The sequence below is a fragment of the Ranitomeya imitator genome, chromosome 10, assembly GCF_032444005.1.
Source record: "Ranitomeya imitator isolate aRanImi1 chromosome 10, aRanImi1.pri, whole genome shotgun sequence".
Classification (NCBI taxonomy): domain Eukaryota; kingdom Metazoa; phylum Chordata; class Amphibia; order Anura; family Dendrobatidae; genus Ranitomeya; species Ranitomeya imitator.
Window position 1 is genome coordinate 122,475,234 of NC_091291.1, and position 26,043 is coordinate 122,501,276.

Below are 26,043 nucleotides of genomic sequence, written 5' to 3' on the forward strand. Positions count from 1 at the left end.
CATAAAAAATACAACTTGTCCCCCCCAAAAACAGAACTCAGACCTCATACTGTGGCTATTTGGAGGGGAAAACATATGCTGTACATCACTTTATCACAAAGAGGCAGCATTTACATTGCAGTGCATGATTGTACCACAAGGAGGCAGTATTTACATTGCAGTGCATGATTTTACCACAAGGTGGCAGTATTTACAGTGCACTGCAATACTTTTCCACAAGATGGCAGTATTTACAGTGCAGTGCATGATTTTACCACAAGGTGGCAGTATTTACAGTGCAGTGCAATACTTTTCCACAAGATGGCAGTATTTACAGTGCAGTGCAACACTTTTCCACAAGATGGCAGTATTTACAGTGCAGTGCAACACTTTTCCACAAGATGGCAGTATTTACAGTGCCATTTCAGTGTATTACTTTCCTATTAAAAATATACATTAAGTATAAATTACTTCTCGAACGTTCCCACAAGAGGGCAGTGCAGTACGGCTGTTTCCATTCAATGCGTTACACATTGACATTTACAACAGCTGCTATAGCACATCATTATGCATAAACTACATTTCCCGGCAGCCACCTCTATATCATGACGTCACATCCTGTTTTCAAGAGTCCGTCGTAAAACAAATCCGCGGTTATTTTCGGGAATTGTAGTCCATGTTGATAAAACGTATAATCTTTTGAGATCTTACTGTGGAATGTGGACTTTATATTCCATCATCCTTTGCGAACACAAAGCTAAACCGTCTGAGCTGTCAGCTGCAATGTCGCTGTGCATGCCGGATATTGCAGTCTATTCGTTACAGACTAGGTCAACACACAGCCAGCGATGGACTACATTTCCCAGCATGCCTTCGTGGCTAGGTTGAATTCCATGGTTTGAATGCGGCCCCGTCAGCGCCCGGGACGGCGGAGTTGGCAGGCGGGATGGCGTCTTTTGTGACCGAGGTGTTGGCGCATTCTGGGCGCCTGGAGAAGGAGGATTTGGGAGTAAAGATCAGTCGCCTGTCCCGGAGGGTGGAAGAAGTGAAGGTAAGTGCTGGGAATCCTATGGCGGAGGGTCCCTCGGTAAAACCTCCTGTCAGGACCCCGGGCCTGGTCATGTGACATGAAGGGCACACTGTATAAAGCAATAACCCTGCCCGGCCCCTCCACACAGTGTGAACAGTGACTGCAGAACTAGCAGAAAGTCATTGCGGTAGAGGCCTCTGTTCACACTGTATGGAGGAGCCGGCAGGTTATTGTGCTCAGCTTATTACAGGACCTTACACCGTCCGTCACCCGCTGACCCCAGTGACACCGCTGCGGACCTGTGTGCTGGGCTCTGTGCCCCCCGTGCAGCGTTCTCCTCCATATTACAGGACCTTACACCGTCCGTCACCCGCTGACCCCAGTGACACCGCTGCGGACCTGTGTGCTGGGCTCTGTGCCCCCCGTGCAGCTTTCTCCTCCATATTACAGGACCTTACACCGTCCGTCACCCGCTGACCCCAGTGACTCCGCTGCGGACCTGTGTGCTGGGCTCTGTGCCCCCCGTGCAGCGTTCTCCATATTACAGGACCTTACACCGTCCGTCACCCGCTGACCCCAGTGACACCGCTGCGGACCTGTGTGCTGGGCTCTGTGCCCCTGTGCAGCGTTCTCCTCCATATTACAGGACCTTACACCGTCCGTCGCCCGCTGACCCCAGTGACACCGCTGTGGACCTGTGTGCTGGGCTCTGTGCCCCCCGTGCAGCGTTCTCCATATTACAGGACCTTACACCGTCCGTCACCCACTGACCCCAGTGACACCGCTGCAGACCTGTGTGCTGGGCTCTGTGCCCCCCGTGCAGCGTTCTCCTCCATATTACAGGACCTTACACCGTCCGTCACCCGCTGACCCCAGTGACACCGCTGTGGACCTGTGTGCTGGGCTCTGTGCCCCCCGTGCAGCGTTCTCCTCCATATTACAGGACCTTACACCGTCCGTCGCCCCGCTGACCCCAGTGACTCCGCTGCGGACCTGTGTGCTGGGCTCTGTGCTCCCCGTGCAGCGTTCTCCATATTACAGGACCTTACACCGTCCGTCACCCACTGACCCCAGTGACACCGCTGTGGACCTGTGTGCTGGGCTCTGTGCCCCCCGTGCAGCGTTCTCCTCCATATTACAGGACCTTACACCGTCCGTCACCCGCTGACCCCAGTGACACCGCTGTGGACCTGTGTGCTGGGCTCTGTGCCCCCCGTGCAGCGTTCTCCTCCATATTACAGGACCTTACACCGTCCGTCGCCCCGCTGACCCCAGTGACACCGCTGCGGACCTGTGTGCTGGGCTCTGTGCCCCCCGTGCAGCGTTCTCCTCCATATTACAGGACCTTACACCGTCCGTCACCCGCTGACCCCAGTGACACCGCTGCGGACCTGTGTGATGGGCTCTGTGCCCCCCGTGCAGCGTTCTCCTCCATATTACAGGACCTTACACCGTCCATCGCCCGCTGACCCCAGTGACACCGCTGCGGACCTGTGTGCTGGGCTCTGTGCCCCCCGTGCAGCTTTCTCCTCCATATTACAGGACCTTACACCGTCCGTCGCCCGCTGACCCCAGTGACACCGCTGTGGACCTGTGTGCTGGGCTCTGTGCTCCCCGTGCAGCGTTCTCCATATTACAGGACCTTACACCGTCCGTCACCCGCTGACCCCAGTGACACCGCTGCGGACCTGTGTGCTGGGCTCTGTGCCCCCCGTGCAGCTTTCTCCTCCATATTACAGGACCTTACACCGTCCGTCGCCCCGCTGACCCCAGTGACTCCGCTGCGGACCTGTGTGCTGGGCTCTGTGCCCCCCGTGCAGCGTTCTCCATATTACAGGACCTTACACCGTCCGTCACCCACTGACCCCAGTGACACCGCTGTGGACCTGTGTGCTGGGCTCTGTGCCCCCCGTGCAGCGTTCTCCATATTACAGGACCTTACACCGTCCGTCACCCACTGACCCCAGTGACACCGCTGCGGACCTGTGTGCTGGGCTCTGTGCCCCCCGTGCAGCGTTCTCCTCCATATTACAGGACCTTACACCGTCCGTCGCCCCGCTGACCCCAGTGACTCCGCTGCGGACCTGTGTGCTGGGCTCTGTGCTCCCCGTGCAGCGTTCTCCATATTACAGGACCTTACACCGTCCGTCACCCACTGACCCCAGTGACACCGCTGTGGACCTGTGTGCTGGGCTCTGTGCCCCCCGTGCAGCGTTCTCCTCCATATTACAGGACCTTACACCGTCCGTCACCCGCTGACCCCAGTGACACCGCTGTGGACCTGTGTGCTGGGCTCTGTGCCCCCCGTGCAGCGTTCTCCTCCATATTACAGGACCTTACACCGTCCGTCGCCCCGCTGACCCCAGTGACACCGCTGCGGACCTGTGTGCTGGGCTCTGTGCCCCCCGTGCAGCGTTCTCCTCCATATTACAGGACCTTACACCGTCCGTCACCCGCTGACCCCAGTGACACCGCTGCGGACCTGTGTGCTGGGCTCTGTGCCCCCCGTGCAGCTTTCTCCTCCATATTACAGGACCTTACACCGTCCGTCACCCGCTGACCCCAGTGACTCCGCTGCGGACCTGTGTGCTGGGCTCTGTGCCCCCCGTGCAGCGTTCTCCATATTACAGGACCTTACACCGTCCGTCACCCACTGACCCCAGTGACACCGCTGTGGACCTGTGTGCTGGGCTCTGTGCCCCCCGTGCAGCGTTCTCCATATTACAGGACCTTACACCGTCCGTCACCCACTGACCCCAGTGACACCGCTGCGGACCTGTGTGCTGGGCTCTGTGCCCCCCGTGCAGCGTTCTCCTCCATATTACAGGACCTTACACCGTCCGTCGCCCCGCTGACCCCAGTGACTCCGCTGCGGACCTGTGTGCTGGGCTCTGTGCTCCCCGTGCAGCGTTCTCCATATTACAGGACCTTACACCGTCCGTCACCCACTGACCCCAGTGACACCGCTGTGGACCTGTGTGCTGGGCTCTGTGCCCCCCGTGCAGCGTTCTCCTCCATATTACAGGACCTTACACCGTCCGTCACCCGCTGACCCCAGTGACACCGCTGTGGACCTGTGTGCTGGGCTCTGTGCCCCCCGTGCAGCGTTCTCCTCCATATTACAGGACCTTACACCGTCCGTCGCCCCGCTGACCCCAGTGACACCGCTGCGGACCTGTGTGCTGGGCTCTGTGCCCCCCGTGCAGCGTTCTCCTCCATATTACAGGACCTTACACCGTCCGTCACCCGCTGACCCCAGTGACACCGCTGCGGACCTGTGTGATGGGCTCTGTGCCCCCCGTGCAGCGTTCTCCTCCATATTACAGGACCTTACACCGTCCATCGCCCGCTGACCCCAGTGACACCGCTGCGGACCTGTGTGCTGGGCTCTGTGCCCCCCGTGCAGCTTTCTCCTCCATATTACAGGACCTTACACCGTCCGTCGCCCGCTGACCCCAGTGACACCGCTGTGGACCTGTGTGCTGGGCTCTGTGCTCCCCGTGCAGCGTTCTCCATATTACAGGACCTTACACCGTCCGTCACCCGCTGACCCCAGTGACACCGCTGCGGACCTGTGTGCTGGGCTCTGTGCCCCCCGTGCAGCTTTCTCCTCCATATTACAGGACCTTACACCGTCCGTCGCCCCGCTGACCCCAGTGACTCCGCTGCGGACCTGTGTGCTGGGCTCTGTGCCCCCCGTGCAGCGTTCTCCATATTACAGGACCTTACACCGTCCGTCACCCACTGACCCCAGTGACACCGCTGTGGACCTGTGTGCTGGGCTCTGTGCCCCCCGTGCAGCGTTCTCCATATTACAGGACCTTACACCGTCCGTCACCCACTGACCCCAGTGACACCGCTGCGGACCTGTGTGCTGGGCTCTGTGCCCCCCGTGCAGCGTTCTCCTCCATATTACAGGACCTTACACCGTCCGTCGCCCCGCTGACCCCAGTGACTCCGCTGCGGACCTGTGTGCTGGGCTCTGTGCTCCCCGTGCAGCGTTCTCCATATTACAGGACCTTACACCGTCCGTCACCCACTGACCCCAGTGACACCGCTGTGGACCTGTGTGCTGGGCTCTGTGCCCCCCGTGCAGCGTTCTCCTCCATATTACAGGACCTTACACCGTCCGTCACCCGCTGACCCCAGTGACACCGCTGTGGACCTGTGTGCTGGGCTCTGTGCCCCCCGTGCAGCGTTCTCCTCCATATTACAGGACCTTACACCGTCCGTCGCCCCGCTGACCCCAGTGACACCGCTGCGGACCTGTGTGCTGGGCTCTGTGCCCCCCGTGCAGCGTTCTCCTCCATATTACAGGACCTTACACCGTCCGTCACCCGCTGACCCCAGTGACACCGCTGCGGACCTGTGTGATGGGCTCTGTGCCCCCCGTGCAGCGTTCTCCTCCATATTACAGGACCTTACACCGTCCATCGCCCGCTGACCCCAGTGACACCGCTGCGGACCTGTGTGCTGGGCTCTGTGCCCCCCGTGCAGCTTTCTCCTCCATATTACAGGACCTTACACCGTCCGTCGCCCGCTGACCCCAGTGACACCGCTGTGGACCTGTGTGCTGGGCTCTGTGCTCCCCGTGCAGCGTTCTCCATATTACAGGACCTTACACCGTCCGTCACCCGCTGACCCCAGTGACACCGCTGCGGACCTGTGTGCTGGGCTCTGTGCCCCCCGTGCAGCGTTCTCCATATTACAGGACCTTACACCGTCCGTCACCCGCTGACCCCAGTGACACCGCTGTGGACCTGTGTGCTGGGCTCTGTGCCCCCCGTGCAGCGTTCTCCATATTACAGGACCTTACACCGTCCGTCGCCCGCTGACCCCAGTGACACCGCTGTGGACCTGTGTGATGGGCTCTGTGCACCCCGTGCAGCTGTCTCCATATTACAGGACCTTACACCGTCCGTCGCCCGCTGACCCCAGTGACACCGCTGTGGACCTGTGTGATGGGCTCTGTGCACCCCGTGCAGCTGTCTCCATATTACAGGACCTTACACCGTCCGTCACCCGCTGACCCCAGTGACACCGCTGCGGACCTGTGTGCTGGGCTCTGTGCCCCCGTGCAGCGTTCTCCTCCATATTACAGGACCTTAAACCGTCCATCGCCCGCTGACCCCAGTGACACCGCTGCGGACCTGTGTGCTGGGCTCTGTGCCCCCCGTGCAGCGTTCTCCATATTACAGGACCTTACACCGTCCATCGCCCCGCTGACCCCAGTGACACCGCTGTGGACCTGTGTGCTGGGCTCTGTGCCCCCCGTGCAGCGTTCTCCTCCATATTACAGGACCTTACACCGTCCATCGCCCCGCTGACCCCAGTGACACCGCTGTGGACCTGTGTGCTGGGCTCTGTGCCCCCGTGCAGTGTTCTCCTCCATATTACAGGACCTTACACCGTCCATCGCCCCGCTGACCCCAGTGACACCGCTGTGGACCTGTGTGCTGGGCTCTGTGCCCCCCGTGCAGCGTTCTCCTCCATATTACAGGACCTTACACCGTCCGTCGCCCGCTGACCCCAGTGACACCGCTGCGGACCTGTGTGCTGGGCTCTGTGCCCCCCGTGCAGCGTTCTCCATATTACAGGACCTTACACCGTCCATCGCCCCGCTGACCCCAGTGACACCGCTGCAGACCTGTGTGCTGGGCTCTGTGCCCCCCGTGCAGTGTTCTCCATATTACAGGACCTTACACCGTCCGTCACCCGCTGACCCCAGTGACACCGCTGCAGACCTGTGTGCTGGGCTCTGTGCCCCCCGTGCAGCGTTCTCCTCCATATTACAGGACCTTACACCGTCCGTCACCCGCTGACCCCAGTGACACCGCTGTGGACCTGTGTGCTGGGCTCTGTGCCCCCCGTGCAGCGTTCTCCATATTACAGGACCTTACACCGTCCGTCACCCGCTGACCCCAGTGACACCGCTGCGGACCTGTGTGCTGGGCTCTGTGCCCCCCGTGCAGCGTTCTCCATATTACAGGACCTTACACCGTCCATCACCCGCTGACCCCAGTGACACCGCTGCGGACCTGTGTGCTGGGCTCTGTGCCCCCCGTGCAGCGTTCTCCATATTACAGGACCTTACACCGTCCATCACCCGCTGACCCCAGTGACACCGCTGCGGACCTGTGTGCTGGGCTCTGTGCCCCCGTGCAGCGTTCTCCATATTACAGGACCTTACACCGTCCGTCACCCGCTGACCCCAGTGACACCGCTGTGGACCTGTGTGCTGGGCTCTGTGCCCCCCGTGCAGCGTTCTCCTCCATATTACAGGACCTTACACCGTCCGTCGCCCCGCTGACCCCAGTGACACCGCTGCGGACCTGTGTGCTGGGCTCTGTGCCCCCCGTGCAGCGTTCTCCATATTACAGGACCTTACACCGTCCGTCACCCGCTGACCCCAGTGACACCGCTGTGGACCTGTGTGCTGGGCTCTGTGCCCCCCGTGCAGTGTTCTCCATATTACAGGACCTTACACCGTCCATCGCCCGCTGACCCCAGTGACACCGCTGCGGACCTGTGTGCTGGGCTCTGTGCCCCCGTGCAGCGTTCTCCTCCATATTACAGGACCTTACACCGTCCGTCACCCGCTGACCCCAGTGACACCGCTGTGGACCTGTGTGCTGGACTCTGTGCCCCCCGTGCAGCGTTCTCCATATTACAGGACCTTACACCGTCCATCACCCGCTGACCCCAGTGACACCGCTGCGGACCTGTGTGCTGGGCTCTGTGCCCCCGTGCAGCGTTCTCCTCCATATTACAGGACCTTACACCGTCCATCGCCCGCTGACCCCAGTGACACCGCTGCGGACCTGTGTGCTGGGCTCTGTGCCCCCGTGCAGCGTTCTCCTCCATATTACAGGACCTTACACCGTCCGTCACCCGCTGACCCCAGTGACACCGCTGCGGACCTGTGTGCTGGGCTCTGTTCCCCCCGTGCAGCGTTCTCCTCCATATTACAGGACCTTACACCGTCCATCGCCCCGCTGACCCCAGTGACACCGCTGAGGACCTGTGTGATGGGCTCTGTGCCCCCCGTGCAGCGTTCTCCTCCATATTACAGGACCTTACACCATCCGTCGCCCCGCTGACCCCAGTGACACCGCTGTGGACCTGTGTGCTGGGCTCTGTGCCCCCCGTGCAGCGTTCTCCTCCATATTACAGGACCTTACACCGTCCATCGCCCCGCTGACCCCAGTGACACCGCTGTGGACCTGTGTGCTGGGCTCTGTGCCCCCCGTGCAGCGTTCTCCTCCATATTGCTGGACCTTACACCGTCCATCGCCCGCTGACCCCAGTGACACCGCTGCGGACCTGTGTGATGGGCTCTGTGCACCCCGTGCAGCGTTCTCCTCCATATTACAGGACCTTACACCGTCCGTCGCCCGCTGACCCCAGTGACACCGCTGCGGACCTGTGTGCTGGGCTCTGTGCCCCCGTGCAGCGTTCTCCATATTACAGGACCTTACACCGTCCATCGCCCCGCTGACCCCAGTGACACCGCTGCAGACCTGTGTGATGGGCTCTGTGCCCCCCGTGCAGTGTTCTCCATATTACAGGACCTTACACCGTCCGTCACCCGCTGACCCCAGTGACACCGCTGCAGACCTGTGTGCTGGGCTCTGTGCCCCCCGTGCAGCGTTCTCCTCCATATTACAGGACCTTACACCGTCCGTCACCCGCTGACCCCAGTGACACCGCTGCGGACCTGTGTGCTGGGCTCTGTGCCCCCCGTGCAGCGTTCTCCATATTACAGGACCTTACACCGTCCATCACCCGCTGACCCCAGTGACACCGCTGCGAACCTGTGTGCTGGGCTCTGTGCCCCCCGTGCAGCGTTCTCCATATTACAGGACCTTACACCGTCCATCACCCGCTGACCCCAGTGACACCGCTGTGGACCTGTGTGCTGGACTCTGTGCCCCCCGTGCAGCGTTCTCCATATTACAGGACCTTACACCGTCCATCACCCGCTGACCCCAGTGACACCGCTGCGGACCTGTGTGCTGGGCTCTGTGCCCCCCGTGCAGCGTTCTCCATATTACAGGACCTTACACCGTCCGTCACCCGCTGACCCCAGTGACACCGCTGTGGACCTGTGTGCTGGGCTCTGTGCCCCCCGTGCAGCGTTCTCCATATTACAGGACCTTACACCGTCCATCGCCCGCTGACCCCAGTGACACCGCTGCGGACCTGTGTGCTGGGCTCTGTGCCCCCGTGCAGCGTTCTCCTCCATATTACAGGACCTTACACCGTCCGTCACCCGCTGACCCCAGTGACACCGCTGTGGACCTGTGTGCTGGACTCTGTGCCCCCCGTGCAGCGTTCTCCATATTACAGGACCTTACACCGTCCATCACCCGCTGACCCCAGTGACACCGCTGCGGACCTGTGTGCTGGGCTCTGTGCCCCCGTGCAGCGTTCTCCTCCATATTACAGGACCTTACACCGTCCATCGCCCGCTGACCCCAGTGACACCGCTGTGGACCTGTGTGCTGGGCTCTGTGCCCCCCGTGCAGCGTTCTCCTCCATATTACAGGACCTTACACCGTCCGTCGCCCGCTGACCCCAGTGACACCGCTGAGGACCTGTGTGCTGGGCTCTGTGCCCCCCGTGCAGCGTTCTCCTCCATATTACAGGACCTTACACCGTCCGTCACCCGCTGACCCCAGAGACACCGCTGTGGACCTGTGTGCTGGGCTCTGTGCCCCCCGTGCAGCTGTCTTCTCTATATTACAGGACCTTACACCGTCCATCGCCCGCTGACCCCAGTGACACCGCTGCGGACCTGTGTGCTGGGCTCTGTGCCCCCGTGCAGCGTTCTCCATATTACAGGACCTTACACCGTCCGTCGCCCGCTGACCCCAGTGACACCGCTGCGGACCTGTGTGCTGGGCTCTGTGCCCCCCGTGCAGCGTTCTCCTCCATATTACAGGACCTTACACCGTCCGTCGCCCCGCTGACCCCAGTGACACCGCTACAGATCTGTGTGCTGGGCTCTGTGCCCCCCGTGCAGCGTTCTCCTCCATATTACAGGACCTTACACCGTCCGTCACCCGCTGACCCCAGTGACACCGCTGCGGACCTGTGTGCTGGGCTCTGTGCCCCCCGTGCAGCGTTCTCCATATTACAGGACCTTACACCGTCCATCACCCGCTGACCCCAGTGACACCGCTGCGGACCTGTGTGCTGGGCTCTGTGCCCCCCGTGCAGCGTTCTCCATATTACAGGACCTTACACCGTCCATCACCCGCTGACCCCAGTGACACCGCTGTGGACCTGTGTGCTGGACTCTGTGCCCCCCGTGCAGCGTTCTCCATATTACAGGACCTTACACCGTTCATCACCCGCTGACCCCAGTGACACCGCTGCGGACCTGTGTGCTGGGCTCTGTGCCCCCGTGCAGCGTTCTCCTCCATATTACAGGACCTTACACCGTCCGTCGCCCCGCTGACCCCAGTGACACCGCTGCGGACCTGTGTGCTGGGCTCTGTGCCCCCCGTGCAGCGTTCTCCATATTACAGGACCTTACACCGTCCGTCACCCGCTGACCCCAGTGACACCGCTGTGGACCTGTGTGCTGGGCTCTGTGCCCCCCGTGCAGCGTTCTCCATATTACAGGACCTTACACCGTCCATCGCCCGCTGACCCCAGTGACACCGCTGCGGACCTGTGTGCTGGGCTCTGTGCCCCCGTGCAGCGTTCTCCTCCATATTACAGGACCTTACACCGTCCGTCACCCGCTGACCCCAGTGACACCGCTGTGGACCTGTGTGCTGGACTCTGTGCCCCCCGTGCAGCGTTCTCCATATTACAGGACCTTACACCGTCCATCACCCGCTGACCCCAGTGACACCGCTGCGGACCTGTGTGCTGGGCTCTGTGCCCCCGTGCAGCGTTCTCCTCCATATTACAGGACCTTACACCGTCCATCGCCCGCTGACCCCAGTGACACCGCTGTGGACCTGTGTGCTGGGCTCTGTGCCCCCCGTGCAGCGTTCTCCTCCATATTACAGGACCTTACACCGTCCGTCGCCCGCTGACCCCAGTGACACCGCTGAGGACCTGTGTGCTGGGCTCTGTGCCCCCCGTGCAGCGTTCTCCTCCATATTACAGGACCTTACACCGTCCGTCACCCGCTGACCCCAGAGACACCGCTGTGGACCTGTGTGCTGGGCTCTGTGCCCCCCGTGCAGCTGTCTTCTCTATATTACAGGACCTTACACCGTCCATCGCCCGCTGACCCCAGTGACACCGCTGCGGACCTGTGTGCTGGGCTCTGTGCCCCCCGTGCAGCGTTCTCCTCCATATTACAGGACCTTACACCGTCCGTCGCCCCGCTGACCCCAGTGACACCGCTACAGATCTGTGTGCTGGGCTCTGTGCCCCCCGTGCAGCGTTCTCCTCCATATTACAGGACCTTACACCGTCCGTCACCCGCTGACCCCAGTGACTCCGCTGTGGACCTGTGTGATGGGCTCTGTGCCCCCCGTGCAGCGTTCTCCTCCATATTACAGGACCTTACACCGTCCGTCACCCGCTGACCCCAGTGACACCGCTACAGATCTGTGTGCTGGGCTCTGTGCCCCCCGTGCAGCGTTCTCCTCCATATTACAGGACCTTACACCGTCCGTCACCCGCTGACCCCAGTGACTCCGCTGTGGACCTGTGTGATGGGCTCTGTGCCCCCCGTGCAGCTGTCTTCTCTATATTACAGGACCTTACACCGTCCATCGCCCGCTGACCCCAGTGACACCGCTGCGGACCTGTGTGCTGGGCTCTGTGCCCCCCGTGCAGCGTTCTCCTCCATATTACAGGACCTTACACCGTCCATCGCCCGCTGACCCCAGTGACACCGCTGCGGACCTGTGTGCTGGGCTCTGTGCCCCCCGTGCAGCGTTCTCCATATTACAGGACCTTACACCGTCCATCACCCGCTGACCCCAGTGACACCGCTGCGGACCTGTGTGCTGGGCTCTGTGCCCCCCGTGCAGCGTTCTCCTCCATATTACAGGACCTTACACCGTCCATCTCCCCGCTGACCCCAGTGACACCGCTGTGGACCTGTGTGCTGGGCTCTGTGCCCCCCGTGCAGCGTTCTCCTCCATATTACAGGACCTTACACCATCCGTCGCCCCGCTGACCCCAGAGACACCGCTGTGGACCTGTGTGCTGGGCTCTGTGCCCCCCGTGCAGCGTTCTCCTCCATATTACAGGACCTTACACCGTCCGTCACCCGCTGACCCCAGTGACACCGCTGCGGACCTGTGTGCTGGGCTCTGTGCCCCCCGTGCAGCGTTCTCCTCCATATTACAGGACCTTACACCGTCCATCGCCCGCTGACCCCAGTGACACCGCTGCGGACCTGTGTGCTGGGCTCTGTGCCCCCCGTGCAGCGTTCTCCATATTACAGGACCTTACACCGTCCATCACCCGCTGACCCCAGTGACACCGCTGCGGACCTGTGTGCTGGGCTCTGTGCCCCCCGTGCAGCGTTCTCCTCCATATTACAGGACCTTACACCGTCCATCTCCCCGCTGACCCCAGTGACACCGCTGTGGACCTGTGTGCTGGGCTCTGTGCCCCCCGTGCAGCGTTCTCCTCCATATTACAGGACCTTACACCATCCGTCGCCCCGCTGACCCCAGAGACACCGCTGTGGACCTGTGTGCTGGGCTCTGTGCCCCCCGTGCAGCGTTCTCCTCCATATTACAGGACCTTACACCGTCCGTCACCCGCTGACCCCAGTGACACCGCTGCGGACCTGTGTGCTGGGCTCTGTGCTCCCCGTGCAGCGTTCTCCTCCATATTACAGGACCTTACACCGTCCGTCACCCGCTGACCCCAGTGACACCGCTGTGGACCTGTGTGCTGGGCTCTGTGCACCCCGTGCAGCGTTCTCCTCCATATTACAGGACCTTACACCGTCCGTCACCCGCTGACCCCAGTGACACAGCTGCGGACCTGTGTGCTGGGCTCTGTGCCCCCCGTGCAGCGTTCTCCTCCATATTACATGACCTTACACCGTCCGTCACCCGCTGACCCCAGTGACACCGCTGCGGACCTGTGTGCTGGGCTCTGTGCCCCCCGTGCAGCGTTCTCCTCCATATTACAGGACCTTTCACCGTCCGTCACCCGCTGACCCCAGTGACACCGCTGTGGACCTGTGTGCTGGGCTCTGTGCTCCCCGTGCAGCGTTCTCCTCCATATTACAGGACCTTACACCGTCCATCGCCCGCTGACCCCAGTGACACCGCTGTGGACCTGTGTGCTGGGCTCTGTGCCCCCCGTGCAGCGTTCTCCATATTACAGGACCTTACACCGTCCGTCACCCGCTGACCCCAGTGACACCGCTGTGGACCTGTGTGCTGGGCTCTGTGCCCCCCGTGCAGCGTTCTCCTCCATATTACAGGACCTTACACCGTCCGTCACCCGCTGACCCCAGTGACACCGCTGCGGACCTGTGTGCTGGGCTCTGTGCTCCCCGTGCAGCGTTCTCCTCCATATTACAGGACCTTACACCGTCCGTCACCCGCTGACCCCAGTGACACCGCTGTGGACCTGTGTGCTGGGCTCTGTGCCCCCCGTGCAGCGTTCTCCTCCATATTACAGGACCTTACACCGTCCGTCACCCGCTGACCCCAGTGACACCGCTGCGGACCTGTGTGCTGGGCTCTGTGCCCCCCGTGCAGCGTTCTCCTCCATATTACAGGACCTTACACCGTCCGTCACCCGCTGACCCCAGTGACACCGCTGTGGACCTGTGTGCTGGGCTCTGTGCCCCCCGTGCAGCGTTCTCCTCCATATTACAGGACCTTACACCGTCCATCGCCCCGCTGACCCCAGTGACACCGCTGTGGACCTGTGTGCTGGGCTCTGTGCCCCCCGTGCAGCATTCTCCTCCATATTACAGGACCTTACACCGTCCGTCACCCGCTGACCCCAGTGACACCGCTGCGGACCTGTGTGCTGGGCTCTGTGCCCCCCGTGCAGCGTTCTCCTCCATATTACAGGACCTTACACCGTCCGTCACCCGCTGACCCCAGTGACACCGCTGCGGACCTGTGTGCTGGGCTCTGTGCCCCCCGTGCAGCGTTCTCCTCCATATTACAGGACCTTACACCGTCCGTCACCCGCTGACCCCAGTGACACCGCTGCGGACCTGTGTGCTGGGCTCTGTGCCCCTCGTGCAGCTGTCTCCTCCATATTACAGGACCTTACACCGTCCGTCACCCGCTGACCCCAGTGACACCGCTGCGGACCTGTGTGCTGGGCTCTGTGCCCCCCGTGCAGCGTTCTCCATATTACAGGACCTTACACCGTCCATCTCCCCGCTGACCCCAGTGACACCGCTGCGGACCTGTGTGCTGGGCTCTGTGCCCCCCGTGCAGCTGTCTCCTCCATATTACAGGACCTTACACCGTCCATCACCCGCTGACCCCAGAGACACCGCTGCGGACCTGTGTGCTGGGCTCTGTGCCCCTCGTGCAGCTGTCTCCTCCATATTACAGGACCTTACACCGTCCGTCACCCGCTGACCCCAGTGACACCGCTGTGGACCTGTGTGCTGGGCTCTGTGCCCCCCGTGCAGCGTTCTCCTCCATATTACAGGACCTTACACCGTCCATCGCCCGCTGACCCCAGTGACACCGCTGCGGACCTGTGTGCTGGGCTCTGTGCCCCCCGTGCAGCGTTCTCCTCCATATTACAGGACCTTACACCGTCCGTCACCCGCTGACCCCAGTGACACCGCTGCGGACCTGTGTGCTGGGCTCTGTGCCCCCCGTGCAGCTGTCTCCTCCATATTACAGGACCTTACACCGTCCGTCGCCCGCTGACCCCAGTGACACCGCTGTGGACCTGTGTGCTGGGCTCTGTGCACCCCGTGCAGCGTTCTCCTCCATATTACAGGACCTTACACCGTCCGTCACCCGCTGACCCCAGTGACACCGCTGCGGACCTGTGTGCTGGGCTCTGTGCCCCCCGTGCAGCGTTCTCCTCCATATTACAGGACCTTACACCGTCCGTCACCCGCTGACCCCAGTGACACCGCTGAGGACCTGTGTGCTGGGCTCTGTGCCCCCCGTGCAGCGTTCTCCTCCATATTACAGGACCTTACACCGTCCGTCACCCGCTGACCCCAGTGACACCGCTGTGGACCTGTGTGCTGGACTCTGTGCCCCCCGTGCAGCGTTCTCCATATTACAGGACCTTACACCGTCCATCACCCGCTGACCCCAGTGACACCGCTGCGGACCTGTGTGCTGGGCTCTGTGCCCCCGTGCAGCGTTCTCCTCCATATTACAGGACCTTACACCGTCCGTCGCCCCGCTGACCCCAGTGACACCGCTGCGGACCTGTGTGCTGGGCTCTGTGCCCCCCGTGCAGCGTTCTCCTCCATATTACAGGACCTTACACCGTCCGTCACCCGCTGACCCCAGTGACACCGCTGCGGACCTGTGTGCTGGGCTCTGTGCCCCCGTGCAGCGTTCTCCTCCATATTACAGGACCTTACACCGTCCGTCACCCGCTGACCCCAGTGACACCGCTGTGGACCTGTGTGCTGGACTCTGTGCCCCCCGTGCAGCGTTCTCCATATTACAGGACCTTACACCGTCCATCACCCGCTGACCCCAGTGACACCGCTGCGGACCTGTGTGCTGGGCTCTGTGCCCCCGTGCAGCGTTCTCCTCCATATTACAGGACCTTACACCGTCCGTCACCCGCTGACCCCAGTGACACCGCTGTGGACCTGTGTGCTGGACTCTGTGCCCCCCGTGCAGCGTTCTCCATATTACAGGACCTTACACTGTCCGTCGCCCGCTGACCCCAGTGACACCGCTGAGGACCTGTGTGCTGGGCTCTGTGCCCCCGTGCAGCGTTCTCCATATTACAGGACCTTACACTGTCCGTCGCCCGCTGACCCCAGTGACACCGCTGAGGACCTGTGTGCTGGGCTCTGTGCCCCCCGTGCAGCGTTCTCCTCCATATTACAGGACCTTACACCGTCCGTCACCCGCTGACCCCAGAGACACCGCTGTGGACCTGTGTGCTGGGCTCTGTGCCCCCCGTGCAGCTGTCTTCTCTATATTACAGGACCTTACACCGTCCATCGCCCGCTGACCCCAGTGACACCGCTGCGGACCTGTGTGCTGGGCTCTGTGCCCCCGTGCAGCGTTCTCCATATTACAGGACCTTACACCGTCCGTCGCCCGCTGACCCCAGTGACACCGCTGCGGACCTGTGTGCTGGGCTCTGTGCCCCCCGTGCAGCGTTCTCCTCCATATTACAGGACCTTACACCGTCCGTCGCCCCGCTGACCCCAGTGACACCGCTACAGATCTGTGTGCTGGGCTCTGTGCCCCCCGTGCAGCGTTCTCCTCCATATTACAGGACCTTACACCGTCCGTCACCCGCTGACCCCAGTGACTCCGCTGTGGACCTGTGTGATGGGCTCTGTGCCCCCCGTGCAGCGTTCTCCTCCATATTACAGGACCTTACACCGTCCGTCACCCGCTGACCCCAGTGACACCGCTACAGATCTGTGTGCTGGGCTCTGTGCCCCCCGTGCAGCGTTCTCCTCCATATTACAGGACCTTACACCGTCCGTCACCCGCTGACCCCAGTGACTCCGCTGTGGACCTGTGTGATGGGCTCTGTGCCCCCCGTGCAGCTGTCTTCTCTATATTACAGGACCTTACACCGTCCATCGCCCGCTGACCCCAGTGACACCGCTGCGGACCTGTGTGCTGGGCTCTGTGCCCCCCGTGCAGCGTTCTCCTCCATATTACAGGACCTTACACCGTCCATCGCCCGCTGACCCCAGTGACACCGCTGCGGACCTGTGTGCTGGGCTCTGTGCCCCCCGTGCAGCGTTCTCCTCCATATTACAGGACCTTACACCGTCCATCTCCCCGCTGACCCCAGTGACACCGCTGTGGACCTGTGTGCTGGGCTCTGTGCCCCCCGTGCAGCGTTCTCCATATTACAGGACCTTACACCGTCCTTCGCCCCGCTGACCCCAGTGACACCGCTGCGGACCTGTGTGATGGGCTCTGTGCCCCCCATGCAGCGTTCTCCTCCATATTACAGGACCTTACACCGTCCATCGCCCCGCTGACCCCAGTGACACCGCTGCGGACCTGTGTAATGGGCTCTGTGCCCCCCGTGCAGCGTTCTCCTCCATATTACAGGACCTTACACCGTCCGTCACCCGCTGACCCCAGAGACACCGCTGTGGACCTGTGTGCTGGGCTCTGTGCTCCCCGTGCAGCGTTCTCCTCCATATTACAGGACCTTACACCGACCGTCACCCGCTGACCCCAGTGACACCGCTGCGGACCTGTGTGATGGGCTCTGTGCACCCCGTGCAGCGTTCTCCTCCATATTACAGGACCTTACACCGTCCATCTCCCCGCTGACCCCAGTGACACCGCTGCGGACCTGTGTGCTGGGCTCTGTGCCCCCGTGCAGCTGTCTCCTCCATATTACAGGACCTTACACCGTCCGTCACCCGCTGACCCCAGTGACACCGCTGCGGACCTGTGTGCTGGGCTCTGTGCCCCCCGTGCAGCGTTCTCCTCCATATTACAGGACCTTACACCGTCCGTCACCCGCTGACCCCAGTGACACCGCTGCGGACCTGTGTGCTGGGCTCTGTGCCCCCGTGCAGCGTTCTCCTCCATATTACAGGACCTTAAACCGTCCATCGCCCGCTGACCCCAGTGACACCGCTGCGGACCTGTGTGCTGGGCTCTGTGCCCCCCGTGCAGCGTTCTCCATATTACAGGACCTTACACCGTCCATCGCCCCGCTGACCCCAGTGACACCGCTGTGGACCTGTGTGCTGGGCTCTGTGCCCCCCGTGCAGCGTTCTCCTCCATATTACAGGACCTTACACCGTCCATCGCCCCGCTGACCCCAGTGACACCGCTGTGGACCTGTGTGCTGGGCTCTGTGCCCCCGTGCAGTGTTCTCCTCCATATTACAGGACCTTACACCGTCCATCGCCCCGCTGACCCCAGTGACACCGCTGTGGACCTGTGTGCTGGGCTCTGTGCCCCCCGTGCAGTGTTCTCCTCCATATTACAGGACCTTACACTGTCCGTCACCCGCTGACCCCAGTGACACCGCTGCGGACCTGTGTGATGGGCTCTGTGCCCCCCGTGCAGCGTTCTCCTCCATATTACAGGACCTTACACCGTCCGTCACCCGCTGACCCCAGTGACACCGCTGCGGACCTGTGTGCTGGGCTCTGTGCCCCCCGTGCAGCGTTCTCCTCCATATTACAGGACCTTACACCGTCCGTCACCCGCTGACCCCAGTGACACCGCTGTGGACCTGTGTGCTGGGCTCTGTGCCCCCCGTGCAGCGTTCTCCTCCATATTACAGGACCTTACACCGTCCATCGCCCGCTGACCCCAGTGACACCGCTGTGGACCTGTGTGCTGGGCTCTGTGCCCCTCGTGCAGCTGTCTCCTCCATATTACAGGACCTTACACCGTCCGTCACCCGCTGACCCCAGTGACACCGCTGCGGACCTGTGTGCTGGGCTCTGTGCCCCCGTGCAGCGTTCTCCTCCATATTACAGGACCTTACACCGTCCATCGCCCCGCTGACCCCAGTGACACCGCTGTGGACCTGTGTGCTGGGCTCTGTGCCCCCCGTGCAGCGTTCTCCTCCATATTACAGGACCTTACACCGTCCATCGCCCCGCTGACCCCAGTGACACCGCTGTGGACCTGTGTGCTGGGCTCTGTGCCCCCCGTGCAGTGTTCTCCTCCATATTACAGGACCTTACACCGTCCATCGCCCCGCTGACCCCAGTGACACCGCTGCGGACCTGTGTGCTGGGCTCTGTGCCCCCCGTGCAGCGTTCTCCTCCATATTACAGGACCTTACACCGTCCGTCACCCGCTGACCCCAGTGACACCGCTGCGGACCTGTGTGCTGGGCTCTGTGCCCCCCGTGCAGTGTTCTCCTCCATGTTACAGGACCTTACACCGTCCATCGCCCGCTGACCCCAGTGACACCGCTGCAGACCTGTGTGCTGGGCTCTGTGCTCCCCGTGCAGCTGTCTCCTCCATATTACAGGACCTTACACCGTCCGTCACCCGCTGACCCCAGTGACACCGCTGCGGACCTGTGTGATGGGCTCTGTGCACCCCGTGCAGCGTTCTCCTCCATATTACAGGACCTTACACCGTCCATCGCCCCGCTGACCCCAGAGACACCGCTGTGGACCTGTGTGATGGGCTCTGTGCACCCCGTGCAGCGTTCTCCTCCATATTACAGGACCTTACACCGTCCATCGCCCCGCTGACCCCAGAGACACCGCTGTGGACCTGTGTGATGGGCTCTGTGCCCCCCCTGCAGCTGTCTCCTCCATATTACAGGACCTTACACCGTCCGTCACCCGCTGACCCCAGTGACACCGCTGTGGACCTGTGTGCTGGGCTCTGTGCCCCCCGTGCAGCGTTCTCCTCCATATTACAGGACCTTACACCGTCCGTCACCCGCTGACCCCAGTGACACCGCTGTGGACCTGTGTGCTGGGCTCTGTGCCCCCCGTGCAGCGTTCTCCTCCATATTACAGGACCTTACACCGTCCGTCGCCCCGCTGACCCCAGTGACACCGCTGTGGACCTGTGTGCTGGGCTCTGTGCCCCCCGTGCAGCTGTCTCCTCCATATTACAGGACCTTACACCGTCCATCGCCCCGCTGACCCCAGAGACACCGCTGCGGACCTGTGTGCTGGGCTCTGTGCCCCCCGTGCAGCGTTCTCCTCCATATTACAGGACCTTACACCGTCCATCACCCGCTGACCCCAGTGACACCGCTGCGGACCTGTGTGCTGGGCTCTGTGCCCCCCGTGCAGCGTTCTCCATATTGCTGGACCTTACACCGTCCATCACCCGCTGACCCCAGTGACACCGCTGTGGACCTGTGTGCTGGGCTCTGTGCCCCCCGTGCAGCGTTCTCCTCCATATTACAGGACCTTACACCGTCCATCGCCCCGCTGACCCCAGTGACACCGCTGCGGACCTGTGTGCTGGGCTCTGTGCAGCGTTCTCCTCCATATTACAGGACCTTACACCGTCCGTCACCCGCTGACCCCAGAGACACCGCTGCGGACCTGTGTGCTGGGCTCTGTGCCCCCCGTGCAGCGTTCTCCTCCATATTACAGGACCTTACACCGTCCGTCACCCGCTGACCCCAGAGACACCGCTGTGGACCTGTGTGCTGGGCTCTGTGCCCCCCGTGCAGCGTTCTCCTCCATATTACAGGACCTTACACCGTCCATCGCCCTGCTGACCCCAGTGACACCGCTGTGGACCTGTGTGCTGGGCTCTGTGCCCCCCGTGCAGCTGTCTCCTCCATATTACAGGACCTTACACCGTCTGTCACCCGCTGACCCCAGTGACACCGCTGTGGACCTGTGTGCTGGGCTCTGTGCCCCCCGTGCAGCGTTCTCCATATTACAGGACCTTACACCGTCCGTCACCCGCTGACCCCAGTGACACCGCTGCGGACCTGTGTGCTGGGCTCTGTGCCCCCCGTGCAGCGTTCTCCTCCATATTACAGGACCTTACACCGTCCGTCACCCGCTGACCCCAGTGACACCGCTGCGGACCTGTGTGCTGGGCTCTGTGCCCCCCGTGCAGCGTTCTCCTCCATATTACATGACCTTACACCGTCCGTCACCCGCTGACCCCAGTGACACCGCTGCGGACCTGTGTGATGGGCTCTGTGCCCCCCGTGCAGCGTTCTCCTCCATATTACAGGACCTTACACCGTCCGTCACCCGCTGACCCCAGTGACACCGCTGCGGACCTGTGTGCTGGGCTCTGTGCCCCCCGTGCAGCGTTCTCCTCCATATTACATGACCTTACACCGTCCGTCACCCGCTGACCCCAGTGACACCGCTGCGGACCTGTGTGCTGGGCTCTGTGCCCCCCGTGCAGCGTTCTCCTCCATATTACAGGACCTTACACCGTCCGTCACCCGCTGACCCCAGTGACACCGCTGCGGACCTGTGTGCTGGGCTCTGTGCCCCCCGTGCAGCGTTCTCCTCCATATTACAGGACCTTACACCGTCCGTCACCCGCTGACCCCAGTGACACCGCTGCGGACCTGTGTGCTGGGCTCTGTGCCCCCCGTGCAGCGTTCTCCTCCATATTACATGACCTTACACCGTCCGTCACCCGCTGACCCCAGTGACACCGCTGCGGACCTGTGTGATGGGCTCTGTGCCCCCCGTGCAGCGTTCTCCTCCATATTACAGGACCTTACACCGTCCGTCACCCGCTGACCCCAGTGACACCGCTGCGGACCTGTGTGCTGGGCTCTGTGCCCCCCGTGCAGCGTTCTCCATATTACAGGACCTTACACCGTCCGTCGCCCCGCTGACCCCAGTGACACCGCTGCGGACCTGTGTGCTGGGCTCTGTGCCCCCCGTGCAGCGTTCTCCATATTACAGGACCTTACACCGTCCGTCACCCGCTGACCCCAGTGACACCGCTGTGGACCTGTGTGCTGGGCTCTGTGCCCCCCGTGCAGCGTTCTCCTCCATATTACAGGACCTTACACCGTCCGTCACCCGCTGACCCCAGTGACACCGCTGTGGACCTGTGTGCTGGGCTCTGTGCCCCCGTGCAGCGTTCTCCATATTACAGGACCTTACACCGTCCGTCACCCGCTGACCCCAGTGACACCGCTGTGGACCTGTGTGCTGGGCTCTGTGCCCCCCGTGCAGCGTTCTCCATATTACAGGACCTTACACCGTCCATCGCCCCGCTGACCCCAGTGACACCGCTGCGGACCTGTGTGCTGGGCTCTGTGCCCCCGTGCAGCTGTCTCCTCTATATTACAGGACCTTACACCGTCCATCGCCCGCTGACCCCAGTGACACCGCTGTGGACCTGTGTGCTGGGCTCTGTGCCCCCCGTGCAGCGTTCTCCATATTACAGGACCTTACACCGTCCGTCGCCCCGCTGACCCCAGTGACACCGCTGCGGACCTGTGTGCTGGGCTCTGTGCCCCCCGTGCAGCGTTCTCCATATTACAGGACCTTACACCGTCCGTCGCCCCGCTGACCCCAGTGACACCGCTGCGGACCTGTGTGCTGGGCTCTGTGCCCCCGTGCAGCTGTCTCCTCTATATTACAGGACCTTACACCGTCCATCGCCCGCTGACCCCAGTGACACCGCTGTGGACCTGTGTGCTGGGCTCTGTGCACCCCGTGCAGCGTTCTCCATATTACAGGACCTTACACCGTCCGTCGCCCGCTGACCCCAGTGACACCGCTGTGGACCTGTGTGCTGGGCTCTGTGCCCCCCGTGCAGCGTTCTCCATATTACAGGACCTTACACCGTCCGTCGCCCGCTGACCCCAGTGACACCGCTGCGGACCTGTGTGCTGGGCTCTGTGCCCCCCGTTCAGCGTTCTCCTCCATATTACAGGACCTTACACCGTCCGTCACCCGCTGACCCCAGAGACACCGCTGTGGACCTGTGTGCTGGGCTCTGTGCCCCCCGTGCAGCGTTCTCCTCCATATTACATGACCTTACACCGTCCATCGCCCCGCTGACCCCAGTGACACCGCTGCGGACCTGTGTTCTGGGCTCTGTGCCCCCCGTGCAGCGTTCTCCATATTACAGGACCTTACACCGTCCGTCGCCCGCTGACCCCAGTGACACCGCTGCGGACCTGTGTGCTGGGCTCTGTGCCCCCCGTGCAGCTGTCTCCTCCATATTACAGGACCTTACACCGTCTGTCACCCGCTGACCCCAGTGACACCGCTGTGGACCTGTGTGCTGGGCTCTGTGCCCCCCGTGCAGCGTTCTCTATATTACAGGACCTTACACCGTCCGTCACCCGCTGACCCCAGTGACACCGCTGCGGACCTGTGTGCTGGGCTCTGTGCCCCCCGTGCAGCGTTCTCCTCCATATTACATGACCTTACACCGTCCGTCACCCGCTGACCCCAGTGACACCGCTGCGGACCTGTGTGCTGGGCTCTGTGCCCCCCGTGCAGCGTTCTCCTCCATATTACAGGACCTTACACCGTCCATCGCCCGCTGACCCCAGTGACACCGCTGCGGACCTGTGTGCTGGGCTCTGTGCCCCCCGTGCAGCGTTCTCCATATTACAGGACCTTACACCGTCCGTCGCCCCGCTGACCCCAGTGACACCGCTGCGGACCTGTGTGCTGGGCTCTGTGCCCCCCGTGCAGCGTTCTCCTCCATATTACAGGACCTTACACCGTCCGTCACCCGCTGACCCCAGTGACACCGCTGTGGACCTGTGTGCTGGGCTCTGTGCTCCCCGTGCAGCGTTCTCCTCTATATTACATGACCTTACACCGTCCATCACCCGCTGACCCCAGTGACACCGCTGCGGACCTGTGTGCTGGGCTCTGTGCCCCCCGTGCAGCGTTCTCCTCCATATTACAGGACCTTACACCGTCCGTCACCCGCTGACCCCAGTGACACCGCTGTGGACCTGTGTGCTGGGCTCTGTGCCCCCCGTGCAGCGTTCTCCTCCATATTACAGGACCTTACACCGTCCATCGCCCGCTGACCCCAGTGACACCGCTGCGGACCTGTGTGCTGGGCTCTGTGCCCCCCGTGCAGCGTTCTCCATATTACAGGACCTTACACCGTCCATCGCCCCGCTGACCCCAGTGACACCGCTGCGGACCTGTGTGCTGGGCTCTGTGCCCCCCGTGCAGCGTTCTCCTCCATATTACATGACCTTACACCGTCCGTCACCCGCTGACCCCAGTGACACCGCTGCGGACCTGTGTGCTGGGCTCTGTGCCCCCCGTGCAGCGTTCTCCTCCATATTACATGACCTTACACCGTCCGTCACCCGCTGACCCCAGTGACACCGCTGTGGACCTGTGTGCTGGGCTCTGTGCCCCCCGTGCAGCGTTCTCCTCCATATTACAGGACCTTACACCGTCCGTCACCCGCTGACCCCAGTGACACCGCTGTGGACCTGTGTGCTGGGCTCTGTTCCCCCCGTGCAGCGTTCTCCTCCATATTACAGGACCTTACACCGTCCGTCGCCCGCTGACCCCAGAGACACCGCTGCGGACCTGTGTGCTGGGCTCTGTTCCCCCCGTGCAGCGTTCTCCTCCATATTACAGGACCTTACACCGTCCGTCACCCCGCTGACCCCAGTGACACCGCTGTGGACCTGTGTGCTGGGCTCTGTTCCCCCCGTGCAGCGTTCTCCTCCATATTACAGGACCTTACACCGTCCGTCGCCCCGCTGACCCCAGTGACACCGCTGCGGACCTGTGTGCTGGACTCTGTGCTCCCCGTGCAGCGTTCTCCATATTACAGGACCTTACACCGTCCATCGCCCCGCTGACCCCAGTGACACCGCTGCGGACCTGTGTGATGGGCTCTGTGCCCCCGTGCAGCGTTCTCCTCCATATTACATGACCTTACACCGTCCGTCACCCGCTGACCCCAGTGACACCGCTGCGGACCTGTGTGCTGGGCTCTGTGCCCCCCGTGCAGCGTTCTCCTCCATATTACAGGACCTTACACTGTCCGTCACCCGCTGACCCCAGTGACACCGCTGCAGACCTGTGTGCTGGGCTCTGTGCTCCCCGTGCAGCTGTCTCCTCCATATTACAGGACCTTACACCGTCCATCGCCCCGCTGACCCCAGTGACACCGCTGTGGACCTGTGTGATGGGCTCTGTGCCCCCCGTGCAGCGTTCTCCTCCATATTACAGGACCTTACACCGTCCATCGCCCGCTGACCCCAGTGACACCGCTGCGGACCTGTGTGATGGGCTCTGTGCCCCCCGTGCAGCTGTCTCCTCCATATTACAGGACCTTACACCGTCCATCGCCCCGCTGACCCCAGTGACACCGCTGCGGACCTGTGTGCTGGGCTCTGTGCCCCCCGTGCAGCGTTCTCCATATTGCTGGACCTTACACCGTCCGTCACCCGCTGACCCCAGTGACACCGCTGTGGACCTGTGTGCTGGGCTCTGTGCCCCTCGTGCAGCGTTCTCCATATTACAGGACCTTACACCGTCCGTCGCCCGCTGACCCCAGTGACACTGCTGCGGACCTGTGTGCTGGGCTCTGTGCCCCCCGTGCAGCTGTCTCTTCCATATTGCTGGACCTTACACCGTCCATCGCCACGCTGACCCCAGTGACACCGCTAAGGACCTGTGTGCTGGGCTCTGTGCCCCCCGTGCAGCGTTCTCCATATTACAGGACCTTACACCGTCCGTCGCCCCGCTGACCCCAGTGACACCGCTGTGGACCTGTGTGCTGGGCTCTGTGCCCCCCGTGCAGCGTTCTCCTCCATATTACAGGACCTTACACCGTCCGTCGCCCCGCTGACCCCAGTGACACCGCTGCGGACCTGTGTGCTGGGCTCTGTGCCCCCCGTGCAGCGTTCTCCTCCATATTACAGGACCTTACACCGTCCGTCACCCGCTGACCCCAGTGACACCGCTGTGGACCTGTGTGCTGGGCTCTGTGCCCCCCGTGCAGCGTTCTCCTCCATATTACAGGACCTTACACCGTCCGTCGCCCCGCTGACCCCAGTGACACCGCTGTGGACCTGTGTGCTGGGCTCTGTGCCCCCCGTGCAGCGTTCTCCTCCATATTACAGGACCTTACTCCGTCCGTCGCCCCGCTGACCCCAGTGACACCGCTGTGGACCTGTGTGCTGGGCTCTGTGCCCCCCGTGCAGCGTTCTCCATATTGCTGGACCTTACACTGTCCGTCGCCCCGCTGACCCCAGTGACACCGCTGTGGACCTGTGTGCTGGGCTCTGTGCCCCCCGTGCAGCGTTCTCCTCCATATTACAGGACCTTACACCGTCCATCGCCCCGCTGACCCCAGTGACACCGCTGCGGACCTGTGTGATGGGCTCTGTGCCCCCCGTGCAGCGTTCTCCATATTACAGGACCTTACACCGTCCATCGCCCCGCTGACCCCAGAGACACCGCTGCGGACCTGTGTGCTGGGCTCTGTGCCCCCCGTGCA

At 62.3% G+C, this 26,043-nt stretch overlaps 1 protein-coding gene across 1 annotated transcript in view; it reads left to right on the plus strand.

Moving 5' to 3' along the window:
* The first annotated feature begins 779 nt into the window (after positions 1 to 779).
* ZW10 (zw10 kinetochore protein) overlaps positions 780 to 26,043 on the plus strand; it is a 54,175-nt gene continuing 28,911 nt past the window's right edge. The window contains exon 1 of the mRNA XM_069741950.1: positions 780 to 1,030. Within this exon, the coding sequence (XP_069598051.1) occupies positions 926 to 1,030 (105 nt within the window). The 5' untranslated portion in view covers positions 780 to 925. The remainder of the gene's footprint in view (positions 1,031 to 26,043) is intronic.